Source organism: Pezoporus occidentalis, unplaced genomic scaffold (assembly GCF_034315485.1).
Source record: "Pezoporus occidentalis ecotype Australia unplaced genomic scaffold, CSIRO_AGI_Poc_V1 ctg42, whole genome shotgun sequence".
Lineage (NCBI taxonomy): Eukaryota > Metazoa > Chordata > Aves > Psittaciformes > Psittacidae > Pezoporus > Pezoporus occidentalis.
Window position 1 is genome coordinate 5448398 of NW_026915747.1, and position 20689 is coordinate 5469086.

General features: G+C 46.4%; 1 protein-coding gene across 2 annotated transcripts in view; it reads right to left on the reverse strand.

Annotated features, from left to right (window-relative positions):
• Window positions 1-486, reverse strand: part of CHCHD3 (coiled-coil-helix-coiled-coil-helix domain containing 3) — a 161383-nt gene extending 160897 nt beyond the window's left edge. For both annotated transcript variants that reach the window (XM_062634264.1, XM_062634263.1), the window contains exon 1: window positions 317-486. In XM_062634264.1, the coding sequence (XP_062490248.1) occupies window positions 317-400 (84 nt within the window). In that variant the 5' untranslated portion in view covers window positions 401-486. The remainder of the gene's footprint in view (window positions 1-316) is intronic.
• Between the last annotated feature and the right edge of the window lie 20203 nt (window positions 487-20689).

Genomic DNA, 20689 nt, shown 5'->3' on the forward strand with positions numbered 1-20689 from the left:
TCTTTGGTAACGCGGCCGGGACCAAGGCTCCCCTACCGCAGCTCCCTACGCACAGTGGGCTTCTTGCCATGACAGACCCCCCCGAGAGTGCCCCTCAGCTGCCCTAAAACACCCAACCCGAGAGGCGGGCAGGAGTGGAGGTCCCTGCGGGACAGCGAATGGAAACGGAGGAGCGGAACCTCGAGGCGTGAGGGGACGAGGCTGCAGGTACAGGAGCCAACAGCGCTGAGGCGCTAAGAACCGAGAGAAGGACCAAGGAGGCCGAAGGAACCCGGCCCCCCCTGAGAGCCCCCGCCCGGGGGACCCCCGCTCTCACCCTCACGCCCTTCACCACCGTGATGTTCTCATTCTCATCCGCCTCGAAGGTGACCCGCCGGGTGCTGCTCCCGCTGCCGCCCATCTTCGCCCGGCGACAGCAGGCCGCGGGCAGGGACGGCCCCAAGGAGACTCACCGTCCCCGCTGCCAGGATACCCACCAACACCGCCAACCCTTATTGGTCCGAAGCTCGCCTCGCCCCACCCTCCGCCCGAAGAACGCTGGTTTCTATTGGCTGAGGAGCCGTAGCCGTGGAAACCGCGCACCCCCGCTGAAGAGCGCCGAGGTCCCCGACAGGGAGCGGAAACTTTTCCCGTGAACTTGAGGCGAGCTCGGACTACAACTCCCATGATGCTTCGCGGCGGGAGGGCGGGGTTGGGCTTCGGCTCACGGCGCAAAGCCCTCTGGGTAATGTAGTCCTCGCCATGACGAGCGTAGCTCCTCATGGTCCTCTCTGAAAGCCCCGCTCTGAAGCGGCTTTCGGGATCCCCCCCCCCCCCCCCGCCTGCTCTGCGCGTCCCGCTGTGCTCCTGCCCTGTCTCAGCAGGGCCAATGACACCGTGTGGGGTGAGTGCCCCGGGCCCCTGCTGGAGCTCCAGGGCCTCAGCTGTGCCTTACAGAACCCCAGACTGGTTTGGGTTGGAAGGGACCTTAAAGCTCATCCACCTCCAACCCGTTCCACGGCCAGGGGCACCTTCCAATAGAGCAGCTTGCTCCAAGCCCCTGTGTCCAACCTGGCCTTGAATGCTTTTCCTCACAGTAAGAGTGTAAAATTCCCATTAGCATTGCCACTTAGGGCATGTAATTTTATCTCCAAGAGATATACAATGTTAATAACATATAATACATTTTCTTTTCAGGCTATAGTATCAATTGCATCTGGATCTGGCTGTTCTGTGCATCAAATCCTCGCTGCAGATCCCGTGGCCTGTCTCGATGGATGGAAGTGCAGAAGTGCGTGCTGGAAAGCTGTCTGAAAGCAGAAAAGGTTGTTCTTTAGTGCATAATGTTAGGAAAAAGGATTGCGTTCTGCATTCAGGCACATCTCTGAATTTCTCTAGCCTAAGAATGAAGCTAGAAATATCTTTATACACCTGGTATATTGAATATTATTGCTCAACACCCCCCTGACAGGAGGATGGAGCCAGGAGGGGCTGGGCTCTGCTCCCAAGGAACAAGGGATGGGACAAGAGGAAACGGCCTCAAGCTGCCCCAGGGCAGGTTTAGATGGAGCTGAGGAACAATTCCTGCCCCAGAGGGTGCTCAGGCATTGGAACAGGCTGCCCAGGGCAGGGCTGCAGTCACCGGCCCTGCAAGTGTTCACACAGCGTGGAGACGAGGCCTCAGTGCCATGGGGCAGTGGTGGCCTTGGCAGGGCTGGGAACGGTTGGGCTGGATGAGCTTAAAGGCTTTTCCAACCTGGCTGATTCCATGATTCACTGAATATACGTTGTTCTGTCTCTCCTACCATCTGGCCTCATTATACAATGAAGCCGCAGTCTCTTGGTGGGACTTCTTACACTGGCAACACACAACTAATAATAACCATGATAAGTGGGGAAATCTTTTCTTCCCTCCCCTTCCAAGTCCCTCATCTGCTTGGCTCAAGGAAGGATGGCCTATTTGTACTGAAGTGACACCGCATCCTTCCGCTCCCCTTGCAAGAAGTGTGTCCCAAAGTGCTTCCACAATGATCACAACAGATTATTGCAGCCTGTGTCACCTGACGTATTTCATCGCTCTGAATCGATGCAAACATCATGTTGGTTGCATCAACAGAACTGCTCATATGTCCTTGATGTATTTTCAAGCCTTTTTTATTTGGATGTAAAGTGTCTATCAGCCAACATTTCAGCAGTATCTGCCTTCCTTGGGGCTTAAGATATTGCTGAAGCATTGGCTGATAGCCACTTTACTACCAAATAAAAATTGCTTGAAAATATATCAAGGACACAGGAGCTGTTCTCTTGAGGTATGTGACGTGATGTTTATGCCTGTATTTATAGATGTTAAACTGGTTTCTATGAGGGGGCACTATTAAGAATTCAACATCCTGGTAACAGTATGTTTTTAAGGGAATAAATGGGCTGTGCATCTATCTGCCTTGATACTGTGTGAGCATCACAAACTGAGCGTATTGAATTTCTTCTCTTTTCTCCACTGGGAATGGTTTTAGGGGGTCAAATTGTATTTGTTCATTTGGTAACTGTTGTGGAAATGCACATCTCCAAATCAGAAGCAGCTTTTGTAATGTATTTGTCCTCTGTTGAGAGGGTTCTGAGAATATACTCGTCTTGCTCAACAGAAAGATTTATATTTAGGAATGAAGGTTTTCACAACTGCTATTTTCTACCAAGGGTTTTTATGATTGCTTTGTATGACTTGAAATTACAGAACACTCTTAACTTATGCATAGGTTTTAGGAGGGGAAAAAGAACAAATGGGCAGAGTTGCTTTGGGTCATTTTGTTGTGTCTGTAAGGTTCATTCACTGTAAAAAGAGCAGGACTGAGGTACCCCAGAATTTATGGCTCCCTTATAATAGGTGGGAATGAAAGACTGTTTGCTGCAGGCCAGAGCTATCTATCTGTCAGAAGTTTTTCCCTGTGGACCGTCAAACCTATCTGAGAGCTCTTTCAAGGACATGGCTCAATGAAAAAAGGATTAGAAGTTAATGTTAGAAAAGGCTACAACGAATTTGCAGTTAAGAATCATTTGGTAACGACTGAAACGGGTTGCCCAGGGAGGTTGTGAATGCTCCATCCCTGGCAGTGTTCAAGACCAGGTTGGATGAGGCCTTGGGTGAGATGGTTTAGTGTGAGGTGTCCCTGCCCATGGCAGGGGGGTTGGAACTGGATGATCTTGGGGTCCTTTCCAACCCAAACTATTCTATGATTCTATGACTGGCAAATAAACTCATGTCTGGTTCACAGCTCTCATCAGCAATTCCAAAATGGAAAAAGGAGTTATTCTGTGCATAACTTCAAACAATTTGTATGTTCACATAAATAATACTCTTGTATTAAGAGCACTGTCTATCAGTGGGGTACTCAGAGTTGACTATGCTATCTGGCATAGAAAAACCCAACTTTGATTAAACTGACTAATGCAGCAGCAGTAATCAAAACATCAAACCAGAGCTTAGCACAGAATGATTTGTTACTACTCAGTAGTGTTAATCAGTCTACTGGAGTCCTTTGCAACCAAGCCAGGCACTTTTGATATGCACATTACCTCAAAAACCTATGTCCCAGTCAGAGGAACACAGAGATACAAATGATGAAGTGACATGCCCAAGGTCATTCAGTGCCAAAGGACCAAAGGACCAGGACGTCGGTCTTCTCTATCAGTTCTCTTCAGTGGTTGCTAGAGAGTACATTTCTACCCAGCAAAAAGATAAAGCAAGAGCAGAATGACAAATAAAAGCATAGCAATCAATACAAACCTATTAACTGCTTCTGATTCTTGTTTGCTCTGAACCCATTTCTGACTTGTGTAAGCAGAAAATCCATCTCAAACTGCTAAACTTCAGGTATTTCATTGTGTAGCTGAAAGACAAGCAGTATCTTCTTAGGTTAAAAACATTCACTTCCTGTGGTGCCGTGTGCTTCTCCATGTACCCCACACAGTTTTCCAGCCAGATTATAAATGCTTGATCCTTTGTTAAGAAGCAGGGTTCTTATCCAATGTCCTTGACTGGATATATTCCTTTGTGGTAAAAATGCTTCTTGAATCACATAATACTCAAATTGTTTGCTATCAAGTGTAGCCAAAGTAGTGGAAGACAACAGCTAAAGCCTAATGAGCCCAGGAACAAGTTACTGTTAAATTTCAGACTCTTTTGTCTCAAGACTTAACAAATGCCATGAAAACCCTTGATAGGTGAGGTGACATATAAAGGCTCATTGCACACAGGCTGTGAGTTCTTATTCTGTGGAGGTTCATCGTGCTCGGTCACTGCCACAGTGAGGATGTTGTTCTGTGTGACTTTACCTGGTTATCCCTCGATGGTCATCTGAGCCTTAGAGATGTTCAGCATGGAAAGACTCTGATAGTACCTAGGTTCCTTCTTATGAAGAATGACTGTTATAGCAAAGTCTGCAAGTTCCCAAATTCTGGAAATTACACTTTCTGTAGGATGTAACAGTCCACAGTGCTTTCTGCCATAAGATTTCATGAATAAATAACGTACCTTCAGGCTTTCATAGAATCCCAGACTGGTTTGTGTTGGAAGGGACCTTAAAGCTCATCCAGCTCCAACCCCTGCCACAGACAGGGACACCTTCCACTAAGAGCAGGTTGCTCCAAGCCCTGTCCAACCTGGCCTTGAACACCGCCAGCGATGGGGCAGCCACAGCTTCTCTGGGCACCCTGGGCCAGCGCCTCAGCACCCTCACAGGGAAGAGCTTCTGCCTAAGAGCTCATCTCAGTCTCCCCTCTGGCAGGTTAAAGCCATTCCCCTTGGCCTGGCCCTACAGGCCCTTGTCCCAAGCCCCTCTCCAGCTTTCCTGCAGCCCCTTTAAGCACTGGAGCTGCTCTCAGGTCTCCCCTTCAGGAGCCTTCTCTTCTCCAGGCTGCCCCAGCCCAGCTCTCTCAGCCTGGCTCCAGAGCAGAGCTGCTCCAGCCCTCGCAGCATCTCCTTGGCCTCCTCTGCACTCGCTCCAACAGCTCCACGTCCCTCTTGTGCTGCTGCCCCAGAGCTGGATCAGGACTGCAGGGGGGGTCTCCCCAGAGCGCAGCAGAGGGGCAGGATCCCCTCCCTGAGCTCATGCTCTGGGGGTGCAGCCCAGCACATGGAGGGGCTCTGGGCTCAAGCACACACTGAAGCCAGGTCATGGGGAGCTTCTCATGGATCAACACCCCCAATTCCTTCTCCTCAGGGCTGCTCCATCCACTCTCCCTCAGCCTGTCTTTGTGCTTGGGACGCACTCCTAGCACTCCTTTAGCACTCGGCGTGCTAAATCCTGCTTCTGTTGGTGCTAAGTTTCAGTAGCTGTTATTCTGCAGGGCAAATTAAGCTAAGCTATCTAATTCCTCTAAATGAGCTTTGCAAACATACTTAGAAGCGTGGCTATTTATAGAGTAGATACTTTCCCTTTCCAGGCCAATTCAACTCCTGCAGAAGGTGGAGGTTCATTGCTCATCTCAGAGTCGATGCTTCAGTAGTGATTCTTTTCAGTCAAGAGCCTGCTTAATTTTGCCATGTCCTCAGTAGCACCCTGGTGGCAACAGCTACCAGCTGATACCATAGGGAGAGTCATATCTTCATGGCTTGATTACCAGAGTCACGAGGGTTAACAACCTGATCGATGAATAACAATGAATTATTATTCTTTTTTTTTGAGCAAAATACAAAGAGGTGAGTTCAACCCATCACATTCACTGCAGGAGTGAGGCTGGATTTCCAGTTGGTGTCAGAGACGGAGCCATATGATGGGGACTGAGCTGAGCTCTTAGGCAGAAGCTCTTCCCTGTGAGGGTGCTGAGGCGCTGGCACGGGGTGCCCAGAGAAGCTGTGGCTGCCCCATCCCTGGCAGTGTTCAAGGCCAGGTTGGACACAGGGGCTTGGAGCAAGCTGCTCTAGTGGAAGGTGTCCCTGCCCGTGGCAGGGGTTGGAGCTGGAGGAGCTTTATGGATCCTTCCAATCCAAACCAGTCTGTGACTCTATGTGTGCTGTCTGAACACTTGAGATCACTTTTAGAGTTTCTGGGATACTTTGTTAGTCTTTATTACTCTGTTGGCTACAAGGCACTGTACATAGGCTTATGAGTACACATACCACCCCAGGGATACCTGCCCTTTCCACAGAGCACAGCCTGGATTCCATCCCTAGCAGCACTAGCCAACGGAAGCTGATGCAAAGCTCATTTGATGTGGATGATGCAGTTCAGGACCCTCCAATTTACCTATGGAATGCAAAGTGTATTATATTAATATCATGTCACATTAATATGTGAATATTTATGTTGATATGCTTTTATCTGACTGATATGGTTCACTTCAGTACCAAGTGAGCTGCAGGATTCGTAGCCAGCGTGACTGTCATCTCCAAGACCAGCTTTGATTCATGGTCTCATTTCCTGGTGTTCCTCCCACTGCTCACAGCCCTTCATTTTTTACCTTCTCCACAGCCCTTTTATTGAAGGAAGAGTTAGAAAACACTTAAAATATATTCCAGCTTATAATGTCTGAATCCCAAAGCTTTGGGACAAGACAGATTCTTTCCCAAACCGTCTTATCTGGGTTGTCTGTTCAGCTGCTGAACTTCTTTACTGACTGAATGACTAAAGAAGAAGCACCTATTTTGATCAATTCCAGGCTATAACTGTATGAATAATCCTGAAATTCCCAAGCACTGCAAAAAGAAAGGAAAACACAAAGACATAGCACGAATAAATAGTTTCTGGGCATTCTCTATACACTGATGTATGAGGCTGAAAAGCAGAAGTGTCATGATGCTAAGCACTGATACAGCCAAAGGAAACAGTAAAGTTGGGCACGAGGCCCTTGGCCATGGGACACTTGTGACCACAGGGACACCCAGCTCAGGGCACAGAGATGTCCTGAGTCTTTGCAGTGTCAGGTCAATGAAGTGCCCATGGTCTTCTGCTACTGATGGCAAAAATCATGTTAGCTGGGCTATAGTACAGATGTGACAAGGTCACAGGATGTAAAATTAGAGTAGCAAAAATACTCGGAAGAAACAAATGTGTTTGGACATACAGATCAGTCCTCAAATCTGGCACAGCAAAGGGCAGAACCTCACTTCACTTCAATTCCGAAAAGCCTGTTGAAAACAAAGAACGAAAATAAGAGTTTTATAGTGGTTTTAACAAATTCAGAAGCTCCTGGTGAAAGAAGAAAGCGTTTTGCTCTCTCCAGAGCTTGTCTCTTTAATACACAGAATAGTCTAAGGGAGTGCAAAAATGAATTAGTTAGAAGAGGTTTACAACAGTGTCAGATTGTCCTGGATGCCACAAAGAGATCCATGGATTCAGGTGATCACTGAAGACAGGGGGCTGTCTGTCAGAGGTGGTCTTCTGTGCCTGGCTTCCTTGCAGCAGCCGTTGTAAATACAGTGGCAGGGACTGCAGCACATAGCTGGGCTCCAGCTGCTTCAGTACAAAAGCAAAAGGATTTAGTATTTAACATCAATGTCAGCTGAAATGTTTTATGACCTTCAATGGGCCTCTGCCCCCTGCGGAGTTATTCATCAGAAAACTTGCCTGGGCTGTAGCATCATCTTGGGCACATTCAAGTGCTTCCTGCAGAGAGCATCAAGGACTCGGGGACTCAGCATTGATAGTCTCTCTGGCCTCGCTCCACTGGTGCCTGAGTCACAAGGGCTGGGAGCTGCATTTGCAGAAGCAGGTTTTTGATCATTATCTATCCTTCCTGCTCCGTCTGAAGAAAGAGAGAGATTTGAAGTAACCTCAGTTAATATCCACTTCTTCTTCCACCGCATCATTAAACACCTCCCCTCTTCCCTCATTTTTGGGGGAGACGAAATGTACAATTCCTCCCTGGAAAACTCTTATCTGGTGTTTCTCTTTGTTATTTGTGCTTCCTCAACAGTGGGCAAATGGGAAACAACAGTATGGTTGTGGTGAGCTTCATAGAAACATGCAAGAGGCTAAACTTGAACACTGCCAGGGATGGGGCAGCCACAGCTTCTCTGGGCACCCTGTGCCAGCACCTCAGCACCCTCACAGGGAAGAGCTTCTGCCTAAGAGCTCATCTCAATCTCCCCTCTGGCAGGTTAAAGCCATTCCCCTTGGCCTGGCCCTACAGGCCCTTGTAGGAAGATCCTTCTACTTCCACACTGCTGTTGTCCTGAATCCCATCCCCAGTCACTCCAGCAGACACGAGAGGAACCACCGCATATTGGAACATCACCTCCACTGTTACTAAAAGGAACTTGTTTCTTGCTATAATACATCTTGTCCAGCATGTCCAACATAGTGTGAAGCAGTGTTCTCATAAGCTACATAGGAAGCTTAAAAATGGTGTAGGATGCATGCAAAACTCTTCAGAGTTAGAAGGTCATTACTGGTAGCTTGCTATTCAAAAGAAAAAGCAATACTCAGCAGCCCTGGATCTCCACTTCATTGCAACCCTTTCTAGGGTCATTTCCACAAGGAAATTCATGCTGTGTGAGCTAGCCTCAATCTTGAGGCTGATCTTGGGGATAAAGGTAAACCTTTGGTTAAGTCCCATGGCTTTATTGGAGGAAAAAGGATCACCATCCCTTTAATATAAATTTCCTAAAGGAAGAAATACCTTATTCTTCAAGAGAACTTAATGTCATGTATCCCAAACGAGGCCTTGGGTGAGATGGTTTAGTGTGAGGTGTCCCTGCCCATGGCAGGGGGGTTGGAACTGGATGCTCTTGGGGTCCTTTCCAACCCTAACTATTCTATGACTCTATGATTCTAAACCAAACTGGAGTAGTAGTCAGATTGGTTCTTTACATGGTTTCCCCAGGGAGACCATCGTTCTTTGCTAGAAATGTGCCTGTATTGCTTGTATCTCATTACAGATGCTTGAAACAAGACATAGTCTGCAGGAAACCTCCTCTATTTGCCATCCAGGCTGTTGTTCCATTTGCACTGTTTGCTTTTGCAATAGTACATTTCCAGAGAGGCTGCCAGCCAAGTTACTAAAGTGCCATAATGATTAAACAGGAGATTAAACAATTCTGGAGAACAGCAACTACTTTAAGGAGGTGAATTTGCCTCTGAATCCAGCGTGAGTGACACCAGTAATGGCCCCCAAATGAAGAAGTGTTCCAGAGGTAGATGCAGTGCAGATCAGAGCCCTAGAAATGATTCAGTGGTTAAAATGAAGCTTGACAGTGAGTCAGAAAGTTCGTGTTCCCATCTTGACATAAAGATGACTGAAGGGTTGTTTGACAATAGTGCTTAAGCGCTTACACAAAGAGAAAACAGTGGAGCATTTCAGTCTAATAGAAAGCGGTGTAACAGAGGACGGGTGATAAAAAGAAGAGAAATCCAATTTAAAAGACAGAGCAGCAAAGCACTGGGACAAACCCAAGGGGAAAGGTAAATCCTCTGTGTCCTGCCTGGGTGCCAGCCACAGGGGCTCCTTCCGACAGGCAGGAATTACTGGGAAGTGACTGAAACTCCATGGCAGGAGGTCCAAGTAGGTTATCTAAGGACTTCCATTAGTGTTAAAAACCCATACCTGTGGGTGCCCAGGGCTTCATCATCACCAACTGATCTACATGTTATGGGTACATGGAAGATCAAGACAAGGAACAGGCTCTTGTACTGCTTGGAAAGGTCAGGTATCTGCTCAGATATGATTGGGGGCATCCTATGGAAACAATGGGGTGTACTTAGGGGAACTGTGCTATCTTACTGCTTCCATTAAACACATCAGGCAGTCTGTGCTGAATCTGTGCTTCCCAGAAATGCAAATATAAGCTGGCCAAGCCTCAGGTGCCTCAAAGCAACCTGTCACACCAATTCCTGTCAAGTAGTATTCCTTCCACCAAAGGCCAGAGCACTCATCGTGCCGATATGGTATGTCTGGTCTGTTGCTGAGTTTGACTCAGTCTGAGAGGGAACAGTGGTTACATATTGGCCCTTGCATGATGATCTTAAAATAGGAAAAGAGGACAATGAAAGATTATGGGAATGAAAGTGGAGGAGAACTTTGATAGCCCCTTTCTTTGGCATGACCTTGAAAAGGGCCGCTTGCGTTGGCCGGTTGTGCTGTTTCCTACATCAACAGATGCAGCCGCATGCTGTAAGTTAAGCACATGCCTGAATTATTTCCCTAATCAGGTTCTTAAAATACATTAAACCAACTTAAAAGTGAATGTTTCTGGACATGGTAGCTCTTGTGGTCGTATCCTGGGGAATGCTTGATCACACCATGTTCCTGCAGATGTTCGTTCTTCTTTGGGAAGCGTTTTGGATCTCTCATGTACCGCTCACACACCCCAGTGGTCTCCAGTTTGCACAGTGAGGTCTCCAGCGTTCTTATTCTTCTCTTCTCATTTGCTCTTTTCCTTTCTGGAGCAAAACATGCAGACAACTGTTTGCATGTGCAAGAGAGACAATCATAGCAAACACAGAGCACTGTTATGTGCCAGGATGGACAGGAATGGTTGAGCCCTCTGTGAAATTGCAGGCTGATTAATTATACATGACCCAAGCAGATTATTTACTCAGTGAGAGGCTAACGCAGACTCTTTTGTCTTGTTTTGAGTGTTGCTTGCTAATCTGTTTGATTTGGCAACTTGTAAATAACTGGTTAATAAAATTTGGGGATGTTAAACCTGAGCGGTGAGGAAAGGGCAGCCAATACTCACAGCAAAGGGCAGGGAAAGAGCAAGATCTTTTTTCAGGAATCGAAATAAGGAATAGATAACAGGGCAGGGAGAGGGAAACGAATGGTGATCCAAAACACAGGTTATATTTTGAAAAGGCTTTAATTTGCATTGAGGAATAGATCCATGTAACATAGTGAGCTTAAATATCCTTTCGGTCACTGCTCGCAAAGACATTTGAAGAGTGAAGCACCATTATCCCTGTTTTATGTATGGCAAAAGTGAGGCACAGAGAAGGAGAGTGTATTGCTCAGCATCACACAATGCACTCATAGCAGAGCTGAGCTCCTCAGCATTTGCACTGTGGGGAGATGCACCTTGTGGTGCATCCTGAAATCTAGCCTCATGTTGGACGAGGCCTTGGGTGAGATGGTTTAGTGTGAGGTGTCCCTGCCCATGGCAGGGGGTCTGGAACTGGATGATCTTAAGGTCCTTTCCAACCCTAACTATTCTATGATTCTATGTCCATTGTCATCCTGTCTCTACACCATGCTTTTGTTTCCATCTTCATCGTGACTTCGTCTTCCACCCTAAAGGGGACCACAACTGGAGGTCCATCACAGAGCTCACCTGCCTTGGAGTGCGGACACGACTGATGTTTAAGCATGTGTTCTGTAGGCTGAGCCTTGCCCTCCTTCCACTACAAATGAGGACCCTGGGGCCGCAATGAAGAGCATGAACAATGACCTACCTTCTGCCAATTCACTTCTTTCCTAGGAAAAACCAAAAGCAAAGTTTGCATTCAAACACCACCACACAAAGGGAGGACGTCACATTGTCAAGCCCTTAAAAGTTCAGAGTGTTGGCGAGCTCCCAGCTCATTTGCTGTGCATATGCATGATGGTGCAATGTTAATGACATGATCCCGTAGTGTTTCTTTCTGCAGGACACCTACCTTCAGTGCACGGGATAATGGTGTTCCTCTAATGAGCACCTATGTGATGTTTTGTTTTCACATCGTGGTTCCATGTGTGGCCCCGTGCTTCATTTTCCACACACTCTTCAAACCCAGCTCTCAAGGCAGTGATCAGTGCTCGCAAGGACTTCTCCATGGCAACAATCAATCTGGCATTCCCTAATTTTCAAGTGCTTTACTTTGCAACATTAACAGTGTTTTCTGTTTAAAAAGATGTGTGGTGTCCTATGCTTTTAAAGCAGGGGTTTAGTCCTGGCTGGAAAGCTTAAATTTATCTATCTCCTTTGATTTCAGAGGTTGCTGAGGTAGCAGGTAGCAGGAGACTCTCTACTCCATATGATGTGGTTCCTGTGATGAGAGGAACGTTTTTTGTCCAATATTTCTCTTTAGGGTTAGTAAATAAATGATTACATACAACAGAGAGGCAGGAGCTGACGAGTATTGGAGTGTTTGACACTGCAGAAGAAGGAAGCAGGAGGTACATTCAGACCTGAGTGGGAACAGTAAGAAGCAATTGCCTTTTCAATCATGAGGTCTGTCCCCAGCAGCGTCCTCAGACAGAGTCCAGTATGTAAATCTAGTTTCTATTTTCATTACTTAGAGGTACCCATCAACAGATGGCGTTGAGAAACACTCATCATTTTGGCTAATAGATTTACTGTTGCCAACTGTCCTGTCCTCCAAGCAGTGATTAGATATAGTATTATTAATAAATAATACTTAATAATGATACAAACAGTCCAAACCTTCAAGTCCTTAGTCCTAAGCAACTCCCACACTCTTTGTGCTTGTATCTCTAGATGACTAAATGTTTTACTGCATCGAGCCAAGTCCTTCTTTCTGATCTGTGTTACCAATCATTATTTCCTTGAATGCAGTTCCTGTGGCATCCTCCAGATGAGCTCCCACCAATGGGTATTCCATATGGCCATTAGAAACAGAACTTGCTCATGCAGGACTCAGCCATAGAAGCTTTAATCACAACTTCCATTAAATTCCCAGAGCAGAAGAGCCAAAACCTCTTGCTGACTTTATGTGTACTTATCCAGATGGTCCCTTCCAGTTCCACAGCATTCATTAGGAAGGAAAAGTGAATTCCCATCTTCTGTGGGTGTTGGAATAACCACCTGGCCAAGGCTGGAAGGCAAGCAGTGATTTCTACCTGAATGTGTGCATTCACAGCAGACAAGTTCCCTGTACTACTGACTGTTTGGAAACAGTACCCAGTACATGGAGAAAGCAGCAGAAGGTGGGAGAGGATCCAACTTAAGACCAGTCTAAAATGGAAGGAGGATAACCCTGAAAGTCACGGTTCTGTAGCAGCAACGCCTACACCCAGTGAAGAGCACTGTGAGAAACCAAATGCAATCAGTGTTATCCTGGAGGATCAGGGATCAGCCACGTGAAGAGGAGCTATATGAGGCTGGAATGACAGCTGAGGTATAAGAGCATCATTAAGCAAATCATATTCCAGGATAAAGTATTCTATGATTCCAACTGGAGAAACGGAGCTACGGAAAGGTGCAAATGACTTGTGAGGCTGCGGAGCTTGGAACAGACAGGGAGCATCCCCACACGATGCACCAAGGAATATTGTCCCTCTCTCAATGGAAGCAGCATAATGTGAACTCTCTCATACTTAGCACATGCAACATCTTTAACTTAATGCTTAAATAAATAGCTGCTTGCTGTGAAATGCCTGGATTCCTCTTAGTGCCCAGGCGGGGTGTAGCATCATTCCCTGTAGTAGTGCTTCTACTTCTATCCAGGCTTTGATCACACAGACCAATTCCATCAGCAGTTTTGCCAGGGAAAGGACTGCTGATTTAAAAACTTGGCCCCAAACTTCCGAGCAGAAGTGGCAGTGAACATTAGTCACTGTAGCAAACTAATTGGTTTTCCATATGGCGTTCTCAATGGAGGGTGGAAGATGCACAAGTGAAATAATAATTACAAATGAGGAATACTTTGGGAAGAAAGGAAGTGTTTTTCTCCCTATGCATCACTTAAAGGGATTTCTAATTAAGTCAATACTTGATTATGCTGGAGATGACGTTGGTGGCCACATTGTGATTTGTTGGGTTTTCATCTCAGGGAACAGTTGTTCCCAAGGGCAAGCCCGGGGTGCCGCCGTGATATGAGAGAGGGGAGAAAGGTGTTTAATTCCCTTTGGAAAATCAGGTGGAGAACATTTTCCTAATAGTACCATTGCCTGCAATGGAAGTTTTTGCTCAGCAGGATGAGGGCCTGATATTACTGATTAAGCCAAGCCAAAGACAGATGCTTTAAGATGTCCTTGGATCTGTACCCGGCTAAAGGCAAAGCCAACTCAGAGCTGGAAATAATGCTCTAAGGCAAAATGGAAGCAGCTTCATGAGACCTCGGCCCTAACAGAAACCCAGAGCACCTTCTTCTCCTTCCAAACTATTGATATGGAGGGGAAAACAAGACGAAATACACAGTGTAAATGGTGTCAAGAATTTGTTAGTGCAATTGGTGTTTTGAAAGCCTAATATTCCAAAATACCTAACTAATGTTTTTAAAGTCTTATCAGTAATGCAATATAGTATCTATCTGCTCTTGTGAGACCTCACCTGGAGCATTGTGTGCAGCTCTGGTGTCCTCAACATAAAAAGGACATGGAACTGTTGGAACAAGTGCAGAGGAGGCCATGAGGATGATCAGGGACTGGAGCACCTCCTGTATGAAGACAGGCTGAGAAAGTTGGGGCTGTTCAGCCTGGAGAAGAGAAGGCTGCATGGAGACCTCAGAGCAGCTTCCAGTATCTGAAGGATGCTGCAGCTGCATCTTTCTTTGAGGCTAGTGGAGTTGGCTGGTTTAAAAAGGCCATAAATCAGTCACAGTCAGTCACCAAGACATAATTCCACCCAAGTGTCTTAACAGAAATCCTAAAGGAAAAGGCTGGACAAGATTATGGGGCTCTCTACACAAACATGCCCAATAAAACTAAGGCAGAAATGACTCTTAATGATTTTGTGTAGCTTATATAGTCGTGGAGCAGAGACAGAGCTTGGTCATTGGCAGAGGCTCCGTTCTGATACCAAAGACAGATGGGTTATCTTTGCTTGGATAACGAAAAAGACGTGGAGAAATGGATTGAGTGCTGTGTCTCCATGCTCCTCCACAACGACAACCAAGGAAACAGATGCCTGCACAGAGGAACTCACCCAACCCATTGTAGACATCTGGTTTTGTGATGTGACACACTGTCCTCTGAATGGGCCCACTGCTTTACACAGATTATAAGGAGAACCTGGGGTGACTGGGTTGGATGTAGACATCTAACATTTGGTACCTAAGTCAGGGCAGATAAATCCCACCACGGGGTACTTATTAGCCTTGGTTGCCTTGAATCATATGTTAGCACCAAAGCAGAACATAGGCAACACACAGGGCATTGAACAGGGCATGAGACGTTGGGGCACCTTCCCTCCGTTCATCGTCTTCTCATTCACGTTTTGAGGTCTCCATTCATTTCTTATGTCTGAAACCTTGGTCTCTTACAGCTTGGCGAATATCAACAGTAACAATGGGCAGAGCTGGTGTTAAGTGTTACTGGTTCAGAGAAGGAGGGTTGAGTTCATTTTCCCTTAATACAAGTGAAGATGTGTGGTACAAGGCACTGGAGGAGTAAACGGTAGCCTTCTTCAGTTTGTAGCTGATAAAAATGCACAGTTCCCTCTCATCTGCACAGTTCAGTTCATGGCCCAAGTATCTAAACCAAAGCAACTCAATATTAAAGTGATAAATTAGAACTATTAAATATTTCATGATGGGAGGGAAAAAGCTGCTAAAGCCATAAAATATCCATAGGGTAATCTCAATTGTAACAGACAGAAATGGTACATTCTGAGGTTTAATATCTTATTTGAGGTTATTTCATTTTTGAGAGCATGCAGTGCTATTGCCATATAAATTTATAACCAAACTCCTGAGGCCACATTTGTTTTCTCCTTATTGTTTTTCCTTGGTTTTCATGGCATTTTGGGATTGCTGGTGCTGGGGGATAAGTGACATTGATTTCCCTATTCTGGTGTTAAACCCTCCCCATTTCCCACCTGAGTTTTGGGTTTTTAGTGGTGGGGTTTTTTGGCTGATGGAACTCCAGGGCTTGTAAACTCACAGCATAGGCCTCTAATCTGTCTATCAGAGATATTGCCAGTAAATCGTTTCAATCTGCTCTCTCCCCATTCTACCTTATTAGGATTATGCTGCACATGATGATTTGGTGCATTAAATGCCTGGAGAGCAGGCTGCTGTAGGGAAAAGGGTGAGAGACAAACAGCCCACATCAGAATACATGACTGTGAGCAGAGGAAGCAACTTTGCCCTCAGGACCCCACGAGAAACAGGCACAGCTTCCAGTGTCTGAAGGGGGCTCCAAGGATGCTGGAGAGGGACTCTTCATCAGGGACTGGAGTGATAGGACAAGGGGTGATGGGTTCAAAGTGAAACAGGGGAAGTTCAGGTTGGAGATAAGGCAGAAGCTCTTTATTGTGAGGGTGCTGAGGCGCTGGCACAGGGTGCCCAGAGAAGCTGTGGCTGCCCCATCCGTGGCAGTGTTCAAGGCCAGGTTGGACACAGGGGCTTGGGCAACATGGTCTAGTGGAAGGTGTCCCTGCCCATGGCAGGGGGTTGGAACTGGATGAGCTTTAAGGTCCTTTCCAACCCAAACCATTCTGTGATTCTATGATTCTGTGATAGAATGAATTTACCCGTCAAGATCTTCATTTAAAGCACAAAAGACTCCCATCAGATTTAGGTGTCATAAAAGGATTCAGTTGTATCATTGTGCAATTGAAGTCCTCAAAGAACTTTGCCATTACTCTCTCCATCCTTGAATGTTAATGCAGTGAGAGAACACAGACAGCTTTATGGGTTATAGCAATTGAAATTGTCAGCTGATGAAGACTGCCAAGATACTGCTTTGGGCATGAAATCGTTGACACGTTTTGTTTTCAGCTCAGGGGAAGGTGTTGGGGTCGCTAAAAGATCCCATCGCATTATGTTGGGGAGCATGTGGAAGGACCCCCCTATGAAACACTATCGATCACCTCTGAGTTTAACTCTTCACATCAGCAGCACCCAGTCACGACAGAGTATGGGAAGGGAAGATTATATCATGTGAGGAACTGGAGGGGGGAATTGAGACAGATTACTTCAGCTGGAATCCAGCCAGGTCACTGCAGTTAACCCCCTGACTCTTGCCGAATGCCGTGGGGTCTTTAATGGACGTAAGCGTGGAGGAGCTTGTCTTTCACATCTCATGCGATGGCCGGCGAGCGGGGAATTCGTTTGCTCTCTTTAACACTGGGCTGCTGGACTGCACGTGTCACAAAGGATATTTCCTTGCAGGCAGATGGCTGCTGCCGGGGGGAAGCTGAGAAAGGCCGGTTTTAATTAAAAGCTTTCTTTTCAAACACAAGCCAGAGATGATGAACGGGAAGAAGGACTTGTCCGCCGGGAGGCTTCAGTGTGCGGCCCGGAGCAAAACAGCAGTAATTGAAAGACAAGGCCTAATTCCCCTTCTCCCAGCTGGGTCTAACCACGAGGCAGGGACATCAATCCAGCCCTTGAAGGAGGGCTGGCAGCGTCTCGGGTTTGTCATTGCCTCTGTTGTCAGAGAGAAGGAAGCCAAAGGAAAGCTGTAAGATCTTCCTAGCCCTTCTCTCTAAAGCTGCCTTATGAAAAGAAAACAAGAGAGGGGCAGAGCTGGTGGAGGAGAAGGCTGAAAGCTGCATCTCTGACATACACAATCATAGAATGGTTTGGGTTAGAAAAGACCTTAAGATCATCCAGTTCCAACCGCCTGCCACGGGCAGGGACACCTCACACTAGACCATGTCACCCAAGGCTCTGTCCAACCCGGCCTTGATTACTGCCAGGGATGGAGCATTCACCACTTCCTTGGGCACCCTGTGCCAGCACCTCAGCACCCTCACAGTAAAGAACTTCTTCCTTCTATCCAACCTGAACTTTCTCTGTTACCTGCTTTTCCTCCTCCTTCCCCCCCGTTTTACCTTGCGTCGTTCAATCCCCACTGCTGTTGTCCTATATTGAGTTCTGTACATATATTTAAATGTAATAAGATAGATTACAGGAATTGATTTCCCCCAGGGGCACGTCGATAAGACTGTATAAGCACGGAACATACAACAGTTCAGGAAGAGCTCACGGTAGTAGATTAATTAATGCTACGAAATATGGAAGCATCCCAGTCACCGCAGCTCTCCTCAGCTCACCTGAGCTATTAGCTGAGTCTCTTGCGGCGTTCAACGGCGTGCTGCCAACCTAACAGTATCCACATTCCTCTTGGAGGCATCACAGCCAGAGCTTTTGAAGATCCAAAGGTTACTTTGCCCGTGCTCCTTCAAGGAGAAATCACAGTGTGAAGGAAATAAACTTCTGAGCAGCACAGCACTGACCTGCCTCATCTTTATTGCAGTCAAACAGGGGAGAGCAAAAACCTGCTGCAGATTCTTACTCACTTTTATTTCCCATAAATATGCAGCTTATGGGAACAGGAGAAGAAAAAGGAACATGAAAAGAGATGCTGCTTTTTCAGCATTGGAAAATAGACATTGGAAAATATATATATATTAATCTGTACGAACCAATACATTTTTATTGAGGTGGACTGAGGGTTAGAAGAGGATTACGAGATGTGAGTCCTGTTTCCTTCCCTTCCCAGCTCTAAGAGACATATGATTTATGGCTGGAATCTAGAGGAGGGAGGAGAGAAAGGTGGGTACGTGATGCATCTCCCTTACTACATTTCAAATTCATCTGCTCAAAAGCAAAGCTGGATGTTGTGTACCTTAATCCTTATGAACACATTATGGTCGAAGTGGGTTTGTGGAGCTGACCCAGACCTTATAATCATAGCTTCAAGGAAAAAGCCTAAACAAATCATAGAATCATAGAACAGTTAGGGTTGGAAAGGACCTTAAGATCATCCACTTCCAAACCCCCTGCCATGGGCAGGGACGCCTCACACTAAATTATCTCACCCAAGGCTCTGTCCCAACTGGCCTTGAACACCGCCAGGGATGGAGCATTCACAACCTCCCTGGGCAACCCATTCCAGTGCCTCACCACCCTTACAGTAAAGAACTTCCTCCTTAGATCCAACTTAAACTTCCCCTGTTTCAGTTTGAACCCATTACCCCTTGGCCTATCACTACAGTCCCTAATGAAGAGTCCCTCTCCAGCATCCCTACAGGCCCCCTTCAGATACTGGAAGCTGCTCTGAGGTCTCCACGCAGCTTCTCTTCTCCAGGCTGAACAGCCCCAACTTCCTCAGCCTGTCTTCATACAGGAGGTGCTCCAGTCCCTGATCATCCTCGTGGCCTCCTCTGGACTTGTTCCAACAGTTCCATGTCCTTTTTATGTTGAGGACACCAGAACTGCACACAATGCTCCAGGTGAGGTCTCATGAGAAATGCATTGTTGAGCCTTCAAATGGTGAGGATACATTGATTCTGTCAGAAAATATTGCATATAACTCAATTAATTATACATATCTTGGGGTTTGGAAAATCTAAAATTAAAATAAAATAAAATAGTAAAATAAAAAAATGCTTTTGGTGCAATAAAACAGACGAACAGGAAAGCACAAGGAGATTTAGATCAGGTATAAGGAAGCTCTTCCCTGTGAGGGTGCTGAGGCGCTGGCACAGGGTGCCCAGAGAAGCTGTGGCTGCCCCATCCCTGGCAGTGTTCAAGGCCAGGTTGGACACAGGGGCTTGGAGCAAGCTGCTCTAGTGGAAGGTGTCCCTGCTCGTGGCAGGGCTTGGACCTGGATGAGCTTTAAGGTCTCTTCCTACACAAACCCTTCTGTGATTTTCATACTGGATTTTCATACTGGCTGTGATGCTGGAAGCTCATTCACTGAACAGTCAGATTTTCCTATCAGGTTGCTTGACCTTTTCATTACTATTATTTGTGGTCAGAAATGTGCAGTGTCTTTTAAACCCTTGCATGAGCCCTGCTGGGTGAAGGGTTGATCTTTTAAGGGATTTTTCCTCTTCTTAAAGCTTATTATCGCTGCATATAATGCTATCGACATCTGACATTTATAGAATATCCTTAACTGCTGGTAATCCCTGGGCACTTTGCAAATGAATGAGCCACCTGCTGAGCTCCTAAAGGCTTTCATACCTTTACCAAGATCACCAGAGACATCCTCATTTACACCGAATGTCTGTACATGGTAAAGGGAGGTAATATCCTTCATCAGAACAACTGGTTCATCCATAGGAAACAAGCGTTTGGACACATGACTACTGCTTTATGGCTCTGCATGATCTGCAGGGGAGCTGGAGGCCCCCAGACCTTGCTTGTTTCTTCCAGCTTTGTCAGTTTGCCTAAGGAATTTATCATCATTCCCCTCCTTTTGACCTCCTTCTTGTCTTTAGACAGTCACAGCAGCTCAACATGCCTGAGATGTATCCCTGAAGCTTCTGCCCGCAGAAGCTTTATGCTCTAGGAATTGAAGCTGCTCTAGGATCAGAGCGTTTCTTCATGTTTGGTGACCAAGAAATACACATAACGAGTAGATGAAGCCCGTAATGACATGGTTTAGTGGTGGTCTTAGCAGTCCGGGGGTAATGGTTGGACTTGATGATCTTAAAGGTCTTTTCCAGCCTACTTGATTCAATGATTCTCAGATTCTGGGAACTGTTGGCAATGAACCTGCAGTGCAGCTTGCTGTCCTGAGACCATGTAATTCATAACACATCAGGATCAGGTTTTCAATAGCGGTGTGAGAACAACTCTAACCCTATATGATAAGGTTTGAGGGAAGGCTTAACTAGCCAGGCCATCCTCAGCTTTGGGAAGACCACTGCCTACTCTGGGGTGGCATTTGCGATTATATTTGCTAACTGATGGACACCCCGTTTATTCTGTAGCGTATTGGTACAACAGGAACTTTTACCAGTCATAGAATCACAGAATGGTTTGGGTTGGAAAGGACCTTAAGGTCATCCAGTTCCAACTAGTGCCAGGGGGGCCACGGTCAGGGACACCTCACACTAGACCATGTCACTTATGGCTCTGTCCAGCCTGGCCTTGAACAC